Here is a 19,000-nt window from a genome sequence, read left to right as displayed (position 1 = left end):
CCTGAGCCATCTTTTAAAAAAATTTTAATTTTTAATTATGGTAATATGCAATAATACAGCTGAATAATCTTTTTGAATGGAAGTTCTTGATCTTGATATCAAGCAGATTTTCCTTAGCATGTCTTTGGAATTTAGTATCAGGTCAGAGTTATGGTTTCAAAAAATAAGTAGGATTTCTGTAAAGATAAGTAGGATCTCTGCTTCCTGGGTTCAGGCAATTCTGTCCCAGCCTCTTGAGTAGCTGGGATTACAGGTGCCCACCACCACGCCTAGCTAATTTTTGTATTTGTAGTAGAGATGAGGTTTCACCATGTTGGCCAGGCTGGTCTTGAACTCCTGACCTGAGGTGATCCACCCGCCTTGGCCTGTCAAAGTGCTGAGATTACAGGTGTGAGCCACTGTGCTCGGCTTCACTGTGTACTTTAAAGCTCCCCTTTTCTCCATCCACTTGCTCAATTGCCTCCATACAGTCTGAGGGTCTTGCTATAATCCATTCTCTACCTGGGCTGCAGTTAGCACTGTAAGATATATTAATTAGCAGTTATTTTCCCTGATATGTACTTAGGGCTTTTATGTGCCAGAGGCCAGAGCCAGTGAGTGAGTGAATGAATGATTATTTATTTATTTGTTTGAGATAGGGTCTTGCTCTGTTATCCAGGCTGGAGGGCAATGGTGCAATCACAGCTAACTGCAGCCTTAAACTCCTGGGTTCAAAGCAATCATCTCACCTCAGCCTCCTGAGTAGCTAGGGCTACAGGTCATTGGTCTCTGTTTTCCTGAGTGTGGTGGTAGAGGCCAGTAGTCCTAGCTACTTAGGAGGCTGAGATCTCTGCTATGTTGCCCAGACAGGTCTCAAATTCCTGGCCTCAAGTGATCCTCCTCCATTGGCCTCCCAAAGCACTAGGATGACAGGTATGAGCTACCATGCTTGGCCCAAAGCTTGTGTTCTTAACCACTGAAAAATAAGAGACCTCTTTAATCTTTGTATTTAATTCTAAATTATCTTAATAGTGCTGAGTCACAACTTTCTGGTGGATTGACCAAAATACAGGAAATGTGGAGGGAAATTGTATATTTTATACTAGAAATCAATACATATTCAAAAGATAAATTCTATTATCCAGCACAATTAAGGATAAGAATTCATAAGAATGGATATAGTAAGCTTCTGTAGATATTTTTAAAAGCCTTTAGAGGGCAACTTTTGAGCTCTGAAACTGGTTTCAGGTGTGCTCAAGACTGTATTTTAGAACTATTATCAGGTTATCAGAGTTTCTCTGCATTCAATTCCAGTTATTTCCTGAGTATCTTGGCCTAGCCAGACCATCTTACCACTCCTAAAATGTGTACTATTTCTCCTAAAGTACAATGCCCCCCATAAAGATTATTTTTATTACTCTACGTTTTTTACTTTTTAAAAATGATGTGTGAGAAGTTGGCCCTTGGAGGCTGAAGTTGGAGGATTACATGAGGCCTAGAGTTTTAGTCCAGCCTGGGCAACATAGCAAGACGCCGTCTATAAAAATTAAAAAAAAAATTATGTATGAGAAAGTCCTCCAGATATAGAGGGTTATATTCAACGAATAGTACATTTAGTTACTATAATCAAGGCAGAAAAACAGTGATAAGCTTATGAAATTTGCAGTACAAAGTCTGGATTCAAAAAAAATTAACCAAAAAAACTCCCACATTTATTTCTATCTGATTATATACAATTTCTCAAATAACTGATGTGAAAGTATATGGACAACTAAAGTGTACAATACATACTTCAGGGATTACTTACATGTTAAAATTGTAAAACCTCAAATTATACGGATTTTAAAAAAAATGCACAGATATCCTATTTACTCCAGAGAGCATACCTAATAACAAACTCTTTTTTTTTTTCTTTTTGAGACAGAGTCTCTCTCTGCCACTCAGGCTAGAGTGCAGTGGCACAATTTTGGCTCACTGCAACCTCTACCTCCTGGGTTAAGGCAATTCTTCTGCCTTAGCCTCCCAAGTAGCTGGGATTACGGGTGAACGCCACCATGCCTGGCTAATTTTTGTATTTTAAAGAGATGGGGTTTCACCACATTTGCCAGGCTGGTCTCCAACTACTGACCTCATGCCCACCTCAGCCTCCCAAAGTTCTGGGATTATAGACATGAGCCACTACGCCCGGCCCATAGCAAACTCTTAAAATTAATAACATATTATGTTAGAGAAAGTCAGCTTTTGTCTTGATTTGGAAATGTCTGCTTTGTATAACATTGATCTAAAATTGCTCTCTCACGCACACCTGTAATCCCAGCACTTTGGGAGGCTGAGGCAGGCACATTGCCTGAGCTCAGAAGTTCAAGACCATCCTAGGCAAAATGATGAAATCTCGTCTCTACTGAAAATACAAAAAATTAGCTGGGCATGGTGGTGGTCACCTGTAGTCCCAGCTACTTGGGAGGCTGAGGCAGGAGAATTGCTTGAACCCAGAAGGCAGAGGTTGCAGTAAGCCAAGATCACACCACTGAACTCCAGCCTGGGTGACAGAGGGAGACTCTGTCTCAAAAAAACAAACAAACAACAACAACAAAAAAAACAAAATAAAATTACTTTCTCATTATAAAGTCAAGTTCATGTTTCAATAGAAATCAAGAAACAGCTTCTCCTATCCTGATTTGAGGAAGTGGGGGAAGGTCCTAGGCCCGTATGATACAGGGCCAGGATTCAGCAAAATTACTGTACTTCTTTCAAAGTTTTTCTTTCTACCTGCCAACATCAATACATTCCTTTCTCAAAAGATGTTTTATTTTGGTTTTTAATGATTTAAAAAAAACTATATTCCCTTGTAAGACTTTAACATTACAGTATCTTAGAAGAGCAGGTAAAATATCAAACGTAAGAAAAAGAAATAACAAAAGAAAGTCTTGATGAATAATTAATATTATATTTCTTCTACAATTTGATACACAAAACAATAAAAACTTAATTTTAACATTAATACTACCTGTAGGGATTTTTTTGAACAGCAAAAATCATAGGTTCATTTTTAATCGCGGTACTTTTATGGCAGCTTCTTCAACTTCTTTTGATATGTCTACCCCAAGAGGACATCTACATCAGAACCAGACAAATCACATTATTTATTTGCTTCATGATCCATCACTAATTCTACAGACTATTTGCTTAGAAATCTGACAGTATAAGTATCTAATGTATAATTCATTATATGTGGTGATGATTCTTAAATGCATACAAATATAGTGGGCCCTCAAGTCAGGATAATGAAAGCTAGCCTCATTAATAAGAAATCTAAATTTTGAGACTTTTTTTGAGAACATCTGTTTTCTTGTTCTCAAATACTGTACATAAATAAGTTAAAACGTAAAATATAAAATAAGGAAAATATAAATCTCTACAAAACTAAAAAGGCAAAACATTTTTACCACACAGCTAAAGTCAAACCTGCATTCATTCACATTTTAGAAATGTCCCAGGTTTCTATAGGTTCTTCTCTATAGCACAACTATCTAGTTATGGAATATAACGTTGACAAATTTTTTTGTTTGTTTTTGGTTTTTGTGAGATGGAGTCTCGTTCTGTCACCCAGGCTGGAGTGCGGTGGCATGATCTCGGCTTACAACCTCGACCTTGTGGGTTCAAGCAATTCTCCTGCCTCAGCCTCCTGAGTAGCTGAGATTATAGGCGCCCGCCATGACACCTAGCTAATTTTTTGTATTTTCAGTAGAGTCAGGGTTTCACCATGTTGGCCAGCTGATCTTGAAACCCTGACCTTAGGTGATCTGCCCACCTCAGCCTCCCAAAGTGCTGGGATTACAGGCATAAGCCACTGTGCCTGGCCAATGCTGTCAAGTTTTAAAACATCAGATGAAAAGATGTTTAAAATATAATTATGTTAGATTATGAAAATAATTGTCTTTTACTATTCCAGAATTAACTTATAACAGAATTATATAGTAAATTGAAAAACCAGCTAGGCATGGTGGCTCACACCTGTCATCCTAACACTTTAGGAGGCCAAGGTGGGTAGATTACTTGAGGTCTGGTGTTCGAGACCAGCCTGGACAATGTGGCAAAGCCCAAAAACTAAAAATACACAAAATTAGCTGGACATGGCAGTGTGCACTTGTAATCCCAGCTACTCAAGAGGCTGAGACATGACAATCACTTGAACTCAGGAAGCAGAGGTTGCAGTGAGCTGAGAATGGGCCACTGCACTCTAGCCTGGGTGACACAGTAAGATTCTGTCTCACCAAAAAAAAAATAGTAAAAGAAAAAACTGTGCTATTTGTTGGAATTTTGATTTGGGAGAGGAAATAAGGCTTGCAGGAAATAGCTATCTTTTGGCCAATTCTCAGCTGCCTGTGTAAGAGCATAATCCCAACCCATTTTCACACCTGAATGCTTTCTGCAGGTTTTCCTTAAATTTCCCAGCATGTTAGCTGGTTTTGAGATGTTCTTGACATTGCAAAAGTCCAGGCCATGAACATGGTTTCCACTCTGGTTCCACAGGAGGGAATTCATCACTCTTACTCATGGCTTGTTTCTAATTCACCTAAACTGGTCAAGATTTTTATAATTTAATACTGTAGCAAAAATATTTCTTATACAGTATCAACCTCAACTAGGTTTATGAAAGACATTTATGTCACTTTCCTTCAAGTACCACAAGAGTGTCAATGAAAACCTCATATATAAAAGCAGAATTCAGGCTTTGACTTAAGTAATGTAACTTGCATAAAGAACATGAATGGTACCACATACTTTGGTTCATAGCGGATGTCTTCTATGTCATGTAAGATGCCCACGCCAGCATGTAATCTTTCAATACCGTTCCTAAATAAGAATCATTAAAATAAAATCAATAGCTCCAAGATCTGAAGGAAGGTTTAGTATGATAAAACGGCAATTAATATTTACATGATTATGAGTGAAGCACATATATCTTGTGGCCTACCATGCAATCATAATGCCATTATCAGTGCACAGTCTGGGAGGAGGACACATCAAAGTGCACTGTGTTGCGTTTGTTAAAATTTCCAGAGCTCTGCGGATATAGAAGTTACTTGCAACACCTCCAGATGCAACCTGAAGGAATTGAGAAAACCAAAAACTATCATACATGGATATGAATCAAGCTGTTAATTAAACCTGGGGGGAAAATATCAACATTATATAATAATAAACTATCTCATTTTGAGATGGGTAATGGGCAAGTTATATATCTATATAATAAAAATTTAGAAAGAAAAAAATCACTAATAATTCTAATAGCATAGAAACACTAGCATTTTTGTATATTTTCTTCACACCTTTCGTCTCAATATTTAATATAATTACAATCATAGTAAACTACTATGTTAGACCTTGAATTTTTTATTTTGTGCATCTTACTACATAACTCTTAAAAAATTATTCTTTGATATCCCTGTAAAATTCCATCTATGAATTACCACCATTTAAACATTTTCCCACTTTAGTTTATAATTTTTAAAAGAATAAAGTTTCAGATACAGTTAAACAGGATGTTTATCAAGGTTTTTAAGCACAATTAAAAGGATTTCGGCTGGTACAATGGTAGTGGGTTATCAGAACTTATTAACATTAGTGTTTCATGAAAGTTTTTGTACCACCTCCCACTGCTAAATTTGACTGGCTTATTTAAAAACAAAAAGGGATTTCATTAAAGGATGAAGGAAATCTGCCTATTTTTCTAAAAATAATGAGCAGTTACTGCATTTGCTTTCTTTATTGTAAACCCTCTTTTAAATCCAAGAAGAAGATGCGATTTTGGACTTTTGTGCTATAGAAGCTATATAGATGTCTTGTGAAGCTGTCATACTAGTACAAGAAATAGCGTTAGTCCTTCCTATCCTGCATAATTTCATACTGTCAGGGCTAGCATAGCGTATAAAGATCTGTTCATCTAAACACAAGGTCAAGGTCTTGGGAAAAAAGCAACATATTGCAAAGTGTAACTATTACTATAAAATGAGATAAAACTTACCAGTACTGCATTATTTTGAGGTAACAAGTCTCTCTGCTTACAAAACAGAATAGCCCGATGTGTTCTTTTCACAATATGACATGCTGTTGTGTGCTGTACTGTGGCAGCAATGTCTGCAGCTGAAGACAGGATTTGTCCCTGCTCAATACCTGCAGAAATGAGCAGGTATTTTTAGAAACAATCCAGGAATATTTATCTGTTCAACTTTATTAATTAGGAATATACCTTCCTCTTTTTCCTTTTGTATTATTATTTTATTAATAAGGTGTTGAAGTCCAGTAAAAGAAAAATCACAATTTTTAGCACGTTGCAAGGGAGGTGTGATGTCAAAATGAAATCTGTTTCCTTGTTTGGCCAAATGTTCTATGGCTTTCCCACCACTCATGGTGGAGCACTCTGGATGTTTTATTAAAGAAAGTCTTCTTGCCACCTATCAAAAAAATATTTTTTTAATGAGTCATAAAATTAAATACTTTGAAACCAAAAGATGCAAAGTAAATAAATTGAAAACTGCTAACAACCCCCACCCACCACCAAATGAATAAAACATGCTATACTTTGAGAAATATAGACTGTAGCTGATATTCAGGTAAGCAGACAACTCTGTTCCTTATGATGACCTGAACAACAGAGGCCAATCACTGCCCCTGTCTATTTTTGCTCTTCTGTTGGGGTTGGAAAATAGGCTTGAAGTTGACAATGACTGCTTAATGACGAACATCAGCAATAAGAACTTGCCCTGTACTTTCTTCCTATCAGTTCACTGTGGGAAGCAGTGTTTTGTTTTGTTTTGGCCCCATATATATGGCAGTAGCCTCTGCAGTATTCTAAAACAAAGGGTGAAAAAAAACCCTATCTGTCTCTGGTGTCAGCAATTATGTGATTTAATTATAGAACTCTGTGTCCTTATGTTAATCTTTAGACATTCTCTTATTTTACCTTTTTGCAGTATGTTAGTTTACAAAGCCCTTTTCTTCACATATATTATTTGACAAAATATATAACTGTATCTGCCAACTATTTCAGCCTTTATGTATAGATACTAACCTCTTACCATTTTATTAGGAAGGGCTAAGAAAGAATTCTAAAGTTGTGTACTACTTTTTATTTTTTCTTACCATATGTGAATTTTTTTCAGTTTACTAAGATATCATTCAGAAATATTTAGATGAATGGTGGTAGCACATCTGTTGCTACTTAGTTGAAATGTACAACATAACAAAAAAGAATGGAGAAATTAATTCTTAAATAATTACCTTGTCAAGCATGTCACCTGGTGCTATGTCCAAAGACTTTCCAAGAAGCAGAAAATCCGAAACTCCTTGAACTAGTGCCAACAGACAGTGACCTCCGGAAATCAAAAGAACTAAAAAAGGAAATTCTACTTTATTGGTCAATCTAATAGTAAGTGCATGAGCCTCCATATGATGAATGGGAATGAATGGCTTTTTTAACTGTCCTACCAGCTGTAAGCTAAATGATAAGCCCACTCCCAGGCTTAAAGCAAGTCCTGGTTTTATGGTAGTTGCAATTGCTGAGAGGTCACTTGGAGAGATGCTACTGGCAGAAAGAGCTTCCTGTACTATTCGTTGAATATTTTCTCTGTGAAGCTGTTGAGCTACTGGAGGAATAATTCCACCTGTTCTGAAAGAAACAAAGACAGCTTTTTGTAGTTTTAAGAATGTAAAAATGAAGAAAAATGAAAATATATTATAACGAAAGGCATGTCCTCAAGTTAATCATTATATAGCTGAGTAAATCAAGTATTTTCTAATGTGTACCTTCTAATGTAGCACACTGTGGTTAGAACTCGGTATGCAGTAATCAAGGAGATAATGTTTCTGACTTTTTCAACTTATTCACAGCAAACTCCCACGGATTTATTTGTTGTTTAATGAAATCACCAAAACAATCTTGCAAAGCATTCCACACAAGTTTTGAGCATGGGAAGGACAGGAAAAAAACTGTATTTAAGGAAAATTAATCTTCTTGCTGACAGGAGATTTTAAGAGAGATTACTGCAAAAGTATTTGTGTAAAGTGATTATATCTTAAACTGAGTGATTGCGGGAGTGGAAAGAAAGGGACAGAGAACCTTGAGAACTGTAATAACTAATTGAATATAAGGATCAGGGGGACTAAGGCATCAAAGTTTGTTCAGCTATTCAGCTGGAATGACTGGGAGAAAAGAAATTCTAACAGAGAAACATGAAGACAGTTTTATAAAGATGAGCTAATTTTAAAACACATTCCACTTGAGGTCACAGCAGGAGACAGATAGCTTGCAATCCTGAAATACAGTTTGGGAATCTGGTGTTCAGAACTGGTAATTTGGATTTTTAGTCCATGTAGGACAATGGATGGCCACTCCAAACGTCAAGTGTAAAGAACTGAGGCAAATTTTCTAGCAACAGATTTGCTATGTGACTGAGTTACAATATGAGAAGCAGAGCAATAAAATATAGAGTCTGCCAAATGCACTGCTAGTCTCAAAAAAAAAATCTTCAAATATTTGATGTTGCAAAACCTACTAGTTCTATATGTAGAAATGAAACTTCTCAGTAAGTGCATTTAATGAATATTTGCTGAATAATTAAAATATTGTTTCAGGAAGTGAGGGGGATATGAATGAAATGATCTGATTTCAGCACATCTACACTGTAATACGATTTCCCTTTATTTTTCAAAGCTACTTTTTCTCTTATCTCTCTCATCTCTATTAGCAGCATCAAATAACCCTCGGGTTTCAAAGTTCATCTTTACCTCCTTTCTCTTCCTCGTTCTGTTCTCCACATTTAAGTTTATCACCACTCCCACTGCCAAGCCTCAAAAGCCCTCATCTCAGTCTATTCAGCAGTCCTCTAATTGCACTTTCCTAACTATGTCCTTTGATTCTTAGAGGCCATCCTATATTGTTGCCAGAGAATACTCTACAGCACAGTTCCACTCGTTATTCCCCTACTCAAAACCTTTAGTTTTGTGGAATTTGGGAGACATCAAATCCAAATTCTCTCCCTGTCACTCATTTCTTCCCTCTCTGTCTTGCCTCCCTCCTTTCCTTTCTGTGCCTTTTCTGTGCATTTTATCATCCAGGGATTATGCTAAACACTAGGGCCAAATAAGAACATGGCTTTATTCTCAAAGAATAGTAACAATGTATTTTTGTCTTGCTATGATTTGTAGACAGTATGGAGTGTGGATTAGGGAACAAAGCTAATAAAGAGGCAGAGAAATCATTGAGGTTGAAGCTATATAGCCAAGAGTCTATATAAGCCTACACTCTAACCCACTTATATGGTGAGCAGTTCAAAGGCAAGGGTCATGTGTGTCATTCATATTTGTACCCCAAATGCCCCAAGTATTGCCTGGCAACTATAGGTATTCAAAACATGCTGAAATGGGCTAGGTGGATGGTATCGCTGAAGCCTATTTGTCTCCTCAAGTGACCTATGCTTTAGCTGAATTGAATGTCCAGCACTTTCTCACTTCTTTGCCTTTGCTGACAATGCTCACTCAGTGATACGGTTTGGATCTGCGTCCCTGCCCAAATCTCATGTTGAATGGTAATGCCCAGTGTTGGAGATGGGGCCTGGTGGGAAATGACTAGATCATGGGGGCAGACTTTCCCCTTGGTACTGTGTTGTGATAGTGAATGAGTTCTCATGAGATCTTGTTGTTTAAAAGTGTGTAGCACCTCACCCCTCTCTCTGTCCTGCTCCTGCCATGTAAGATGCCTACTCCCACTTTGCCTTCCGCCATAAGTAAAGGCTCTCTGGGGCCTCCCAGAAGCAGATGCTGCCATGCTTCCTGCACAGCCTGTGGAACCATGAACCAATAAAACCTCTTTTCTTTACAAATTACCCAGTCTCAGATATTTCTTTAGAGCAGTGCAAGAATGAACTAACACAGCCAGCTTATAATATTCTTTCCATCTCCATTTACTGAAGGCCTAACAAAAGGCCACTGAACACCTGTGACGTGTCAAACATTATGTTGGGCACTAGGTATAGCATAGTGATTAATACGGACATGGCTTCTGTCACCATGGCACTTAGACTCTACTGAGAGAGATTATACATAAATGAGCAAATGTATAAATTGTAAAAGTATTACAAAGTATATATGTAGAGTATGGTGACACAGAATCGAATTTAGATAAAGTGGTCAGGGTAGTCCTTTCTATGCCATTAACATTTACATGTTCAAAAGTTCAGTGCACTTGAGAGAAACTGAAAGGACTATGAAGCTGAGACATGGTAGTAATAGTTACTGTTTGCACCGCTTGTTTGATATTTACCTTATGCTGCCTTTTACTATTAATTCTCCTTGTAGGTCTACACATCATGTTTCTATGATCAAGTTAAGCTTCCTGAAGCCAAGGACTTTCCAGTACTTCATGGTGCCTTATTAATATCCAGCACAGTCCCTCCCGCATATTGTTTGAGGCTTAATCTGCCTCTTCACATATATTATTTCTAATGCCACCCTCCCCTAATTCTATGAGGCAGATGTTAATTTTCATATTTTACTGATGTGAAAACAGAATCAGAGAGGATACGGAACTTGCCTACAGTTACAGAGCCACTACTAAGTGCTTAATTGAGGATTCAAATACAGGCCTATGATTTCAAAATACCAGGCTTTTTCACGATTCAGATGTTGTAAATTGATGGCTTAAAGACATACTCATCTGTAGAATATTTTAATATATTTTGAATTAGCTACTAATTTAAAAAATCTCAAAATATGACATTAAAAATTTGGATTTCCATTTTTTCTTAAAAATTACGATACTCTAATAACACAAGTCCTGCATTCCTGCATGGCAATTGGCTAGAGCTGAGTAGTGACCTCCTCCAGACATTTTCCTCTTTATATCTTGTCCATTTATTTGGGTATCCTTCCTGGTGGTCCTCTACAAACATCTCAGTTTATAATCCTTGCACCATTCTATGCTTATTATAATTTACTTAAGTACTAACACAATGTATATGTATAAATATGAATAGGGTTTTTTTTTTCCAGTGATTAACTCAGTTTTCCTAGGACTTCAGATGAGACCATGAAACACAGAAGTGGAGAAAAGAAGGAATGCATTACTGAAGGAAAATCATCGATAAATACTGAAGTTGAGAATGAGCTTAGTTTATTTTGGCAACAGGATTACTTAAGGTTGGGACCTCACTCTGAAGACTCTTAAAAGCCAGGATGAGGTGTCTGAGGTTTTCTATAGCAGTTGTTTAAAGTGTTTGCAAAAAGAAATAAGACAGTAGCTCCTGAAAACTTTTATATATGACAAATAGAAAAAAATGATTTCATTTTACTTTTTCCAAAAAAAGTGGAAATGACTAAGATAATGTCTACTTACTTTAAATGAACTTCAGTTTGGGAATGTATTGCTTCTCCCAACACATTTCCAGTTTCATCCACCACAGCAGCTGCTGTATCATCACAACTGGTTTCAATTCCCAATACTATTTTATGAAGAAATAGTGTTCCAGGATGAAAATTAAAACTTCTTAAAAATTCATAAACTTTCCTTTTTGATGGTTTAAAAACTCCTGCTGTCTTATTCAAGGTTAGCATACTTACTCTATAGATAATTCCTGAAAAAGAATTACAGAAACAAAACAACTTCTTATTTGCAGTTGACATTGGCCTGCTAATCTTTCAATATATAGTTTTACAGAATTACAGGAAAGTCTGTAAAAATCACCAAAATTTTGTAAAGGCTATATAGCAACATGTGAATATAAATAACATTATGAGTGGATATAATGTTCCTCAAGAGGGAAAACGGGTCAGATATAAAATTTTTTCATTACTTGCATGCTGTTCATTCCAAAGGACTTATTATTAAGACAGCTAACATTACAGTACAATAATTGATAGAGTCCTCTGAAAAGTGCTATTTATTTTTGACAGCTAAAATTAAGACAAAATGTGGATTTTCTAAAAAGAATCAAACAACAAAGGCAGATGGAGCAGATAAAAATACTGTTAATGTATTCTGTTTCCTAAAAATACCTTTTAAAATAAAACTTGATCATTTGGTTCAAAAACAAGAGTTAACATAAACACACACATATCAGATTTAGTCTCTGGGTTATAAACAATAATGTTCTCATGAAGCTCTTCTTCAAAGAAATATTTCGACTAAAATGACTGCAACCTAATACCTATTTTATCTTTAATTATAATCTTTGGAATTAAAACTCCACTTTTTGCTACAGGTTTTATCATAACAAGCATCTTCCCAAATCCTTTTCCCCAAAACTAATAGCCCATCACTAAAGCACAGTAGTATTTTCACACTGCGAAGTACAGTACCTAATTTTATGCCCCCAAATCATCCGTTCTAAAACTTTCCGGGTGTTAAAGCTGGTCGTTTCTCCACCACACTAAAGGGATACAGAGTATCCCAGGGATTCGAGGTGAGCGACCTACTTGCAGACAGTTGCGGGCAGTGCAGCCCAGACAGACAGGACACCCTAGAGGAATTAGATTTCCATTAACAAAATCTGGACAAGGAGGACCGTGCGAAGCACTACGCTTTGGGGCCAAGAAAGCTGCAGGGTGAACCCACGTGACTTGGGTAGCGCTGTTCTCTGGTCTGCTATAAAGCAGCGAAGGGCGCGAACTGGAACCGCGTTTCCAGGTGCACACCATCATTGCGGTGAAGAGTGAGCAATTTCACCCACCTTCCTCTTGGGGAGCAGGTGCTAGCACTTGTCTCCTTTCCCTAGTAAAGACTGTCGACTGCCCGTATTGCTGCAGGAGAAAGCCCGAACCTGTCGCTCGGAAGTGATGTCATCAACACCGTGCCGGGTCCCTTCCAGAACTGGCTGGTGTTTCACTAGAGAGCGGCATTCTTAGTAAAAACAAAAGCTTAAAGGCCGTCTTTGCCCAAAACGTCCTGTGTGCTCGCATGCATTTTTCTTCAGATTTGCAGGTGATGGGAGTTCCATAGAATGACACAGCTAGTGACTGATCAGCGGAGACAGATTACAGGTTTGTCTGACTACACATCAAGTTGCAAACACTAAGCTACAATAAAAAGATTTTTTTTTTTTTTTTTGCCTTTTGCTGGAATTTAGTTGATATTGTGAGAAAAGGATGGGGTAGATTGTTCATTCCATTTTTAAGGGAACTATCACCAAATCTAAAGATAGGGGTGGGGTACCTGATACTTTCATAAGAGAAATAGGATGGAAACTAGCGGCGCCGCCTAGCGGGGCAAGGGTTGGCGGGGGGGGTGGTGTCCGAAAGAACGGAAGTGTTTCTGGTCGGACAGTGTAAATCGTTACTCCCAGTTAACTTCGAAGAAAGGGGCTGGCTTATTTTTATAATTTTTTTTTTTAAAGTCGGTGGTAAATATTCTGTTACCTTAAAAAATCCTATTTTCATATTGTTCTTACTATGTACACGAAATTCAGCATGGTATGTTTTCAGTCTTGCACCTGCTTTTTTTTCTTTTATTCGTTTGTGAACTTGTTACCATTGTTTGAACAGATTTATTCCAAGAGTCTTTCTTCTCCCCTGCTGGTATTTAAGAGTTCAGTAAGCAAGGATCTTAGAATGCACTGTTGTACAGGGCTGGCATATATACCTGTACTTTGCGCGTTGTGAAGCTCTGGGTATAAAAGATGAGTAAATCCCATAACATGTTGGGAAGTCACAGAGTAGAGTCTAGAGGTAGATACAGAAGAAGTAAGTAAATAATTACCAGAATATGGTTGAGGTTTTTTAGTGGAGCTTATGTTTTTCAAAAATTTCAATTATGTGTAACAATAACAATAATAATAAAGGGGCACTGTGTACCAGGCACTGTTGTAGATTAATTTTTTCACCATCCCATGACGTAGTTATTGTCCTCATTTTACAAGCAACTGGGCCAGCGAGTTTGGGTGCTTTGGAGGTCACACAACTAGGAATAGTGAGCTAGGATTAGAAGTCAGGCCATCTGGCACTGGAGTCTGTTTTCTTAACTGCTAGAAGCTAAAATAACTCACATTTTCTCTAGGGTGAATTGTTGGTCTAAAAAAGGAAAAAAAAATTTAAAACCTAAAGTTTAAGAAAAATTATATTGTTTGATTACATATGGCAAGCTAGAGGTTATTTCTGTTATACACTGGAATCCAGTTTGAACATAAAAACCTATCACATCAATTATTATTTTTCTTACAATTCAATTATATTCAGCAGGTGTATCCCAATACTCTCCTGTGCTGTCAAGACAAGCAAGATCCTATTGTGTGTGCTATCATTGGTAGATTCCTCATCTAGGCACTCTTTGGCCAGTGTTTAGTCCAAATGCTGTCTTATGTGAAACAGCAGAACTCTAGGGCACATTAGAAAGGAATTTTATCTTTCCTTTGACCTAATATATGTGACATGGCACTTATACAAGTCCCATGTATTTTCTATGTTCTTTATTGTAGCACAGGAGAGGGTTATTAGGGAAAAGGCATGTATGCTCTCTGAGGCCTGTCTGTACTTTATGTAGATATCGTATGGCTAAAATGCCACTCATGGTCATTCTCAACAAATATGGCCTATGTAATTTCAACATAAGAGTTCCAGCTCAATCTAGATATGCTCATTTTGTCTCAGATATTGTGTGTCTAGCTTTCCATTTGTAGCCTTCAAGGAAATTTTAATATGTAATATGTATTAAAACATAGAAGAATCTTATTTTCAATATTTATTTCCTAATTATGTCCTACTATGTTAGGTTTTATTTTCATTTATTACATTTTTATTGGGTTCATTTCTTTGTGATAGGAACTTTAGTAGTTGCTAGCGATATGGATAAGGTCCATTCTGTTCTCAAGGATCTAAGTCTATAGGCAGAAGACAAAAGGCAATACAGAATTATGGAAATATGTATGGAAAGTGCATTCTGAGAGGGGTATCGCTTGGGGAAAGCCACGTCAGCTTGCCACAGATGTATGCAGTCTGGCAGGTCCACAATGTGATTACTTAAGTTTCAATATCTGATTTTTTTTATAGGCTTGAAATTGGTTTATCAGGTCTGGAAGTGACTGGACTTGGGAGTACTCAGTTACACACCACAAACTGCTAATATAATACTGTGTGAAAACCATTAATACTAATGTATTAACTTATTAGAAATGCAATTATGGGGGAGCAGGGATAGTTGAGTTTGCTGGTTATCTTCCTTGTATTGACCAAATTACAATGAGGCTAAATCAAAATTCTAATCAGAAGACTGCTTGGTAAATATGGAATGGAAACAATAGAAATGAGTTTGGTGCTTTTAATGGCTAATATTTCAAGCCTGTTGCGGCCCTATCCACTTGAGTCACATATGTGTCTTACATTCTTTGAGTTGGATAGTGCTAAAAATACACTGCCATTTTCCCTTCTCCTTTTAAATTTTCTTTGCTGACCAATATCTTTTGATGTGGAATATTCTTTCATTAGTAGTAATACTGTCAATCAGGTCTTTGGAAGATACTTTAGTTTTTGTTTGCTGAGTGTTATGCTTATTTCAAAAATTAACTTTCCTGAACTTTATTGTGGTAGAATTTACATAACAGAATTTACCATTTTAACCATTTTTTTTTTACCTGTTACTAGCAATCTCAGAATAAAGACATTTTAACCATTTTTAAGTTAAAAGAAACTAAGTACATTCACATTCCTACACAATCATCACTACCATCTAGCTCCAGAACTTTTTCATCCAAACTGAAATTCTGTACCCACCTAGCTTCTGGCCAGACACAGTTGCTTACCCCTGTAATCCCAGCACTTTGGGAGGCTGAGGTTGGCGGATTACCTGAGGTCAGGAGTTTGAGACCAACCTGGCCAACATGATGGCCATCTCTACTAAAAATACAAAAATTAGCCACGTGTGGTAATGAATGCCTGTAGTCCCAGCTACTCGGGAGGCTGAGGCATGAGAATTACCTGAACCCAGGAGGCAGAGGTTGCAGTGAGCTGAGATTGCACCACTGCAGCAGAGGTTGCAGTGAGCTGAGATTGCACCACTGTACTCCAGCCTGGGCAACAGAGGGAGACTCCATCTCAAAAACAAACAAACAAACAAAACCAATAATCTCCCAATACTTCTGCCCTCCAGGCCTTGGCAACCACATTCCACTTTGTCTTTGATTACTCTAAGTAGTTCATAAAAGTGGGATAATACAATATTTGCCATTTTGTAACTGGCTTATTTCACATATCATAATGTCTTCAAGAGTCATCCAGGATGTCATATGTATCAGAATTTTCTTCCTTTTTAAGGCTGAATAATATTCCAATGTGTGTATACGCCACATTTCTTTTAACCATTCATCCCTTGATGGGCACTGGATTGCCTCCACCTTCTGGCTATTGTGATTAATGCTGCTGTGAACATAGATGTACAAGTATCTGCCCAAGTTCCTGCTTTCACTTCTTTTGGGTATACACCCAGAATTGAAATTGCTGGATCATCTAATTTTTGAGGAATCTCCATACTCAGATGATCTTATTTCCTTATTTTTCAAGTGTGTGGGTCTATGTGTGGTTTTGGCAGGGAAGGGACAGGATAAGTCTCTGTTGTTCCCACATACTCCCCATGACTGTTAAGTGCTGTGATAGAAGCATATGGTTTTATGAGAATTCTAGGAGGGACAGATGTTTCCAAGGGTCTCTGTATTTTCACCAGCAATAACTCATACATCATCTGGCTTCTCTGTTCCCACTATAAAAATTATAAAATGAAGAAAATGATTCATGTTTTAGCATCTTGGTAATATGGTCAACATAAATGCAGAATATTTAAACACTCTGGGGTTTTCAAAATAAGACTGTCAAAAATTTATAACTGCAGAAAATTTATATACTGTAAAATTCCTTTCATACTTTATATCTTAAAACTATTCATTTTACAATGTTAATGAAATGGCTTATTTCTTTACTATAGTCCTTGTATTTATTTTATCAACACATACTTATGCAATCAGAGTGAAAGAACACAGTGATAAACTGCCTTATCTGCTAAACTTAACATTATTTAGAACTTGAGAGCTACATATAAGTCTTGAATAATTATCAAGGGCTTGAATAATTAGTTTATCAAGGGCTTGAAAAATTAGTCAAGAAATGAAATAAATTACTATGCTGAAAATAAAACCCAAATATTTTTATTCTTCTAATTATGAAATATTTCAGATTTTGAAAAAAATTAAATACTATAAACAACTTCTGTGAGGCCAACATTCAACTTGAGATAAAATCATCCAATACAGTTGAAGCCGTATATCCTGTATACTTGATACATTCAGGATTCCGACTTTGATGTTTATATTCTCATGCCTTCATTTGTAGTTATATGAAAAATTTTAAACCCCATGTAACAAACTATTGCTGAATTACTGGATCATTTTTACCTAGAACTGAAATTAGGGAGTAAAATAAAAATGTGATACATCTCATTTTCACACAATAAAGGAGATTTTATCTCTGCTATTCTACTTACCTTCCCCTTCCCTGCCCTGCACTACTACAAACCTCCTTTTAGGGTATTTTACCTAGACATGTCTTTTTAGTACTGAACTTGTTCACATTTCTCACATCAACATGTACTATCTATGTTATTGTTTTGGGAATTATTCTTTTCTATCCTGTTAGAAAGACTATTAAATTGCACTGGTTAATGGCGGGTTCCTCCATTTGTGTTCTTCATGACTAGCATGAGGCTATTTTTGGTGATGATGACATATATAACATTTAAGACATAGGAGAAATATACTGAATGAAAATCAAGATTCAGCTTTAGCTAGACAAGATGAATCAATAAACTAAAATCTAACAAGATAGAGTTCTATAGGAAAAATGTCTTAAGAGTTTGGTTTAATCAATAAGTATGTGAAGGATAAGCCATCATTTAACAGCACTACCTGTTGACAATTTAAGGTTTTAGTGACATAAAGTCAATCAATGATATGTGGTTGTCAAAAATAACTAAAGTGGTATTTGGCAGCATTAAAAAAAAAAAGCATCCAGAACAAGGGAAGTGGTACTCTTTCACAGCATATCTGATCACCTCTTGTATTTAACTCTTGTGCTATATAATAAATAATAAACTGGAACTTAGAGAATTACCAGGATAGTGGGAGAAATCTGAAACCATATCATATGAAAAATGGTTAAAGGCTCCAGTAATATTTATTCAGTGCTGTTGACACCAATTTAAAACTTATATTTAAATAGTTGAAGAGTTATGTAAAGATAGCTTTTGACTCAATATATAAAATTACAAATTCCATTACAAAAATAGAATGTGCTGTCTTACAAGTCCTCCTCTATTATTATAAAACAGAACTGAATGGAATGGTGGCAATTAATGAAGATTTAAGCTAAAGTAAGGGGCCAGGTGTAGTGGCTCATGCCTGTAATCTCAGCACTTTGGGAGGCCAAGCCAGGCAGATCACCTGAGGTCAAGAGTTTGAGACCAGCCTGACCAACATGGTGAAATCCTATCTCTACTAAAAATACAAAATCAGCTGGATGTGGTGGCACGTGCCTGTAATCTCAGCTACTCGGGAGGCTGAGCTTGGAGAATTGCTTGAACACGGGAGGCAGAAGTTGCAATAAGCCAAGATCACGCCACTGTACTCCAGCCTGGGTGACAGAGTGAGACTCTGTCTCCAAAAAAAGGGGAAAGGTAGGAGGTAGGTGGCTGAATTACATAGTCTCTAAGGGCTTCTCTAACTTAGCCTCAGACAGCTCTATAAGCTAATTCATACAGGTATTAGTCAAGGAGATATTATTATGCCCCTTAGGATCTTTATAATTCAATAGACAATAATACTATAAACCTAGAAAAAGGATGGGGGCAGGTCAAAGGGACACAGCAGTCAACTTGTAAGAGCTCCTAATGGTCAAAGCTAGAGGACAATTTGAGCAACAAATCATGATAATGGATTATAACCCAAAGAATGAAATATCCATGAACCCAGAGTTTAAGTGATTTAATAAA

The 19,000-nt window shown here is 36.8% G+C and overlaps 1 protein-coding gene across 5 annotated transcripts; it reads right to left on the bottom strand.

Moving 5' to 3' along the window:
• Positions 1-7: 7 nt before the first annotated feature.
• On the bottom strand, positions 8-13,277 carry OSGEPL1 (O-sialoglycoprotein endopeptidase like 1). 5 transcript variants are annotated; one of them, XM_037728562.1, is made up of 10 exons: positions 12,708-13,276; positions 11,599-11,612; positions 11,375-11,480; positions 7,264-7,651; positions 6,233-6,437; positions 6,008-6,156; positions 4,958-5,088; positions 4,765-4,836; positions 2,987-3,093; positions 8-1,516 (listed from the first exon to the last, which is right to left on the bottom strand). In XM_037728562.1, the coding sequence occupies exons 4-9, from the start codon at positions 7,429-7,431 to the stop codon at positions 3,015-3,017; spliced, it is 804 nt and encodes a 267-aa protein (XP_037584490.1). In that variant the 5' UTR covers positions 7,432-7,651; positions 11,375-11,480; positions 11,599-11,612; positions 12,708-13,276; the 3' UTR covers positions 8-1,516; positions 2,987-3,014. The 5 variants fall into 5 exon arrangements, with proteins under 5 accessions (XP_037584490.1, XP_017356221.1, XP_017356222.1 ...); XM_017500732.2 differs by having other exon boundaries at positions 11,375-11,612; positions 12,558-13,277; XM_017500733.2 differs by having other exon boundaries at positions 11,375-11,612.
• Positions 13,278-19,000: the final 5,723 nt, after the last annotated feature.

Source organism: Cebus imitator, unplaced genomic scaffold (genome assembly GCF_001604975.1).
Source record: "Cebus imitator isolate Cc_AM_T3 unplaced genomic scaffold, Cebus_imitator-1.0 Scaffold268, whole genome shotgun sequence".
In the NCBI taxonomy this organism is placed as follows: Eukaryota; Metazoa; Chordata; class Mammalia; order Primates; family Cebidae; genus Cebus; species Cebus imitator.
Note: the sequence above shows the minus strand (reverse complement) of the source record. Positions and strands in the feature narration are given on the sequence as shown.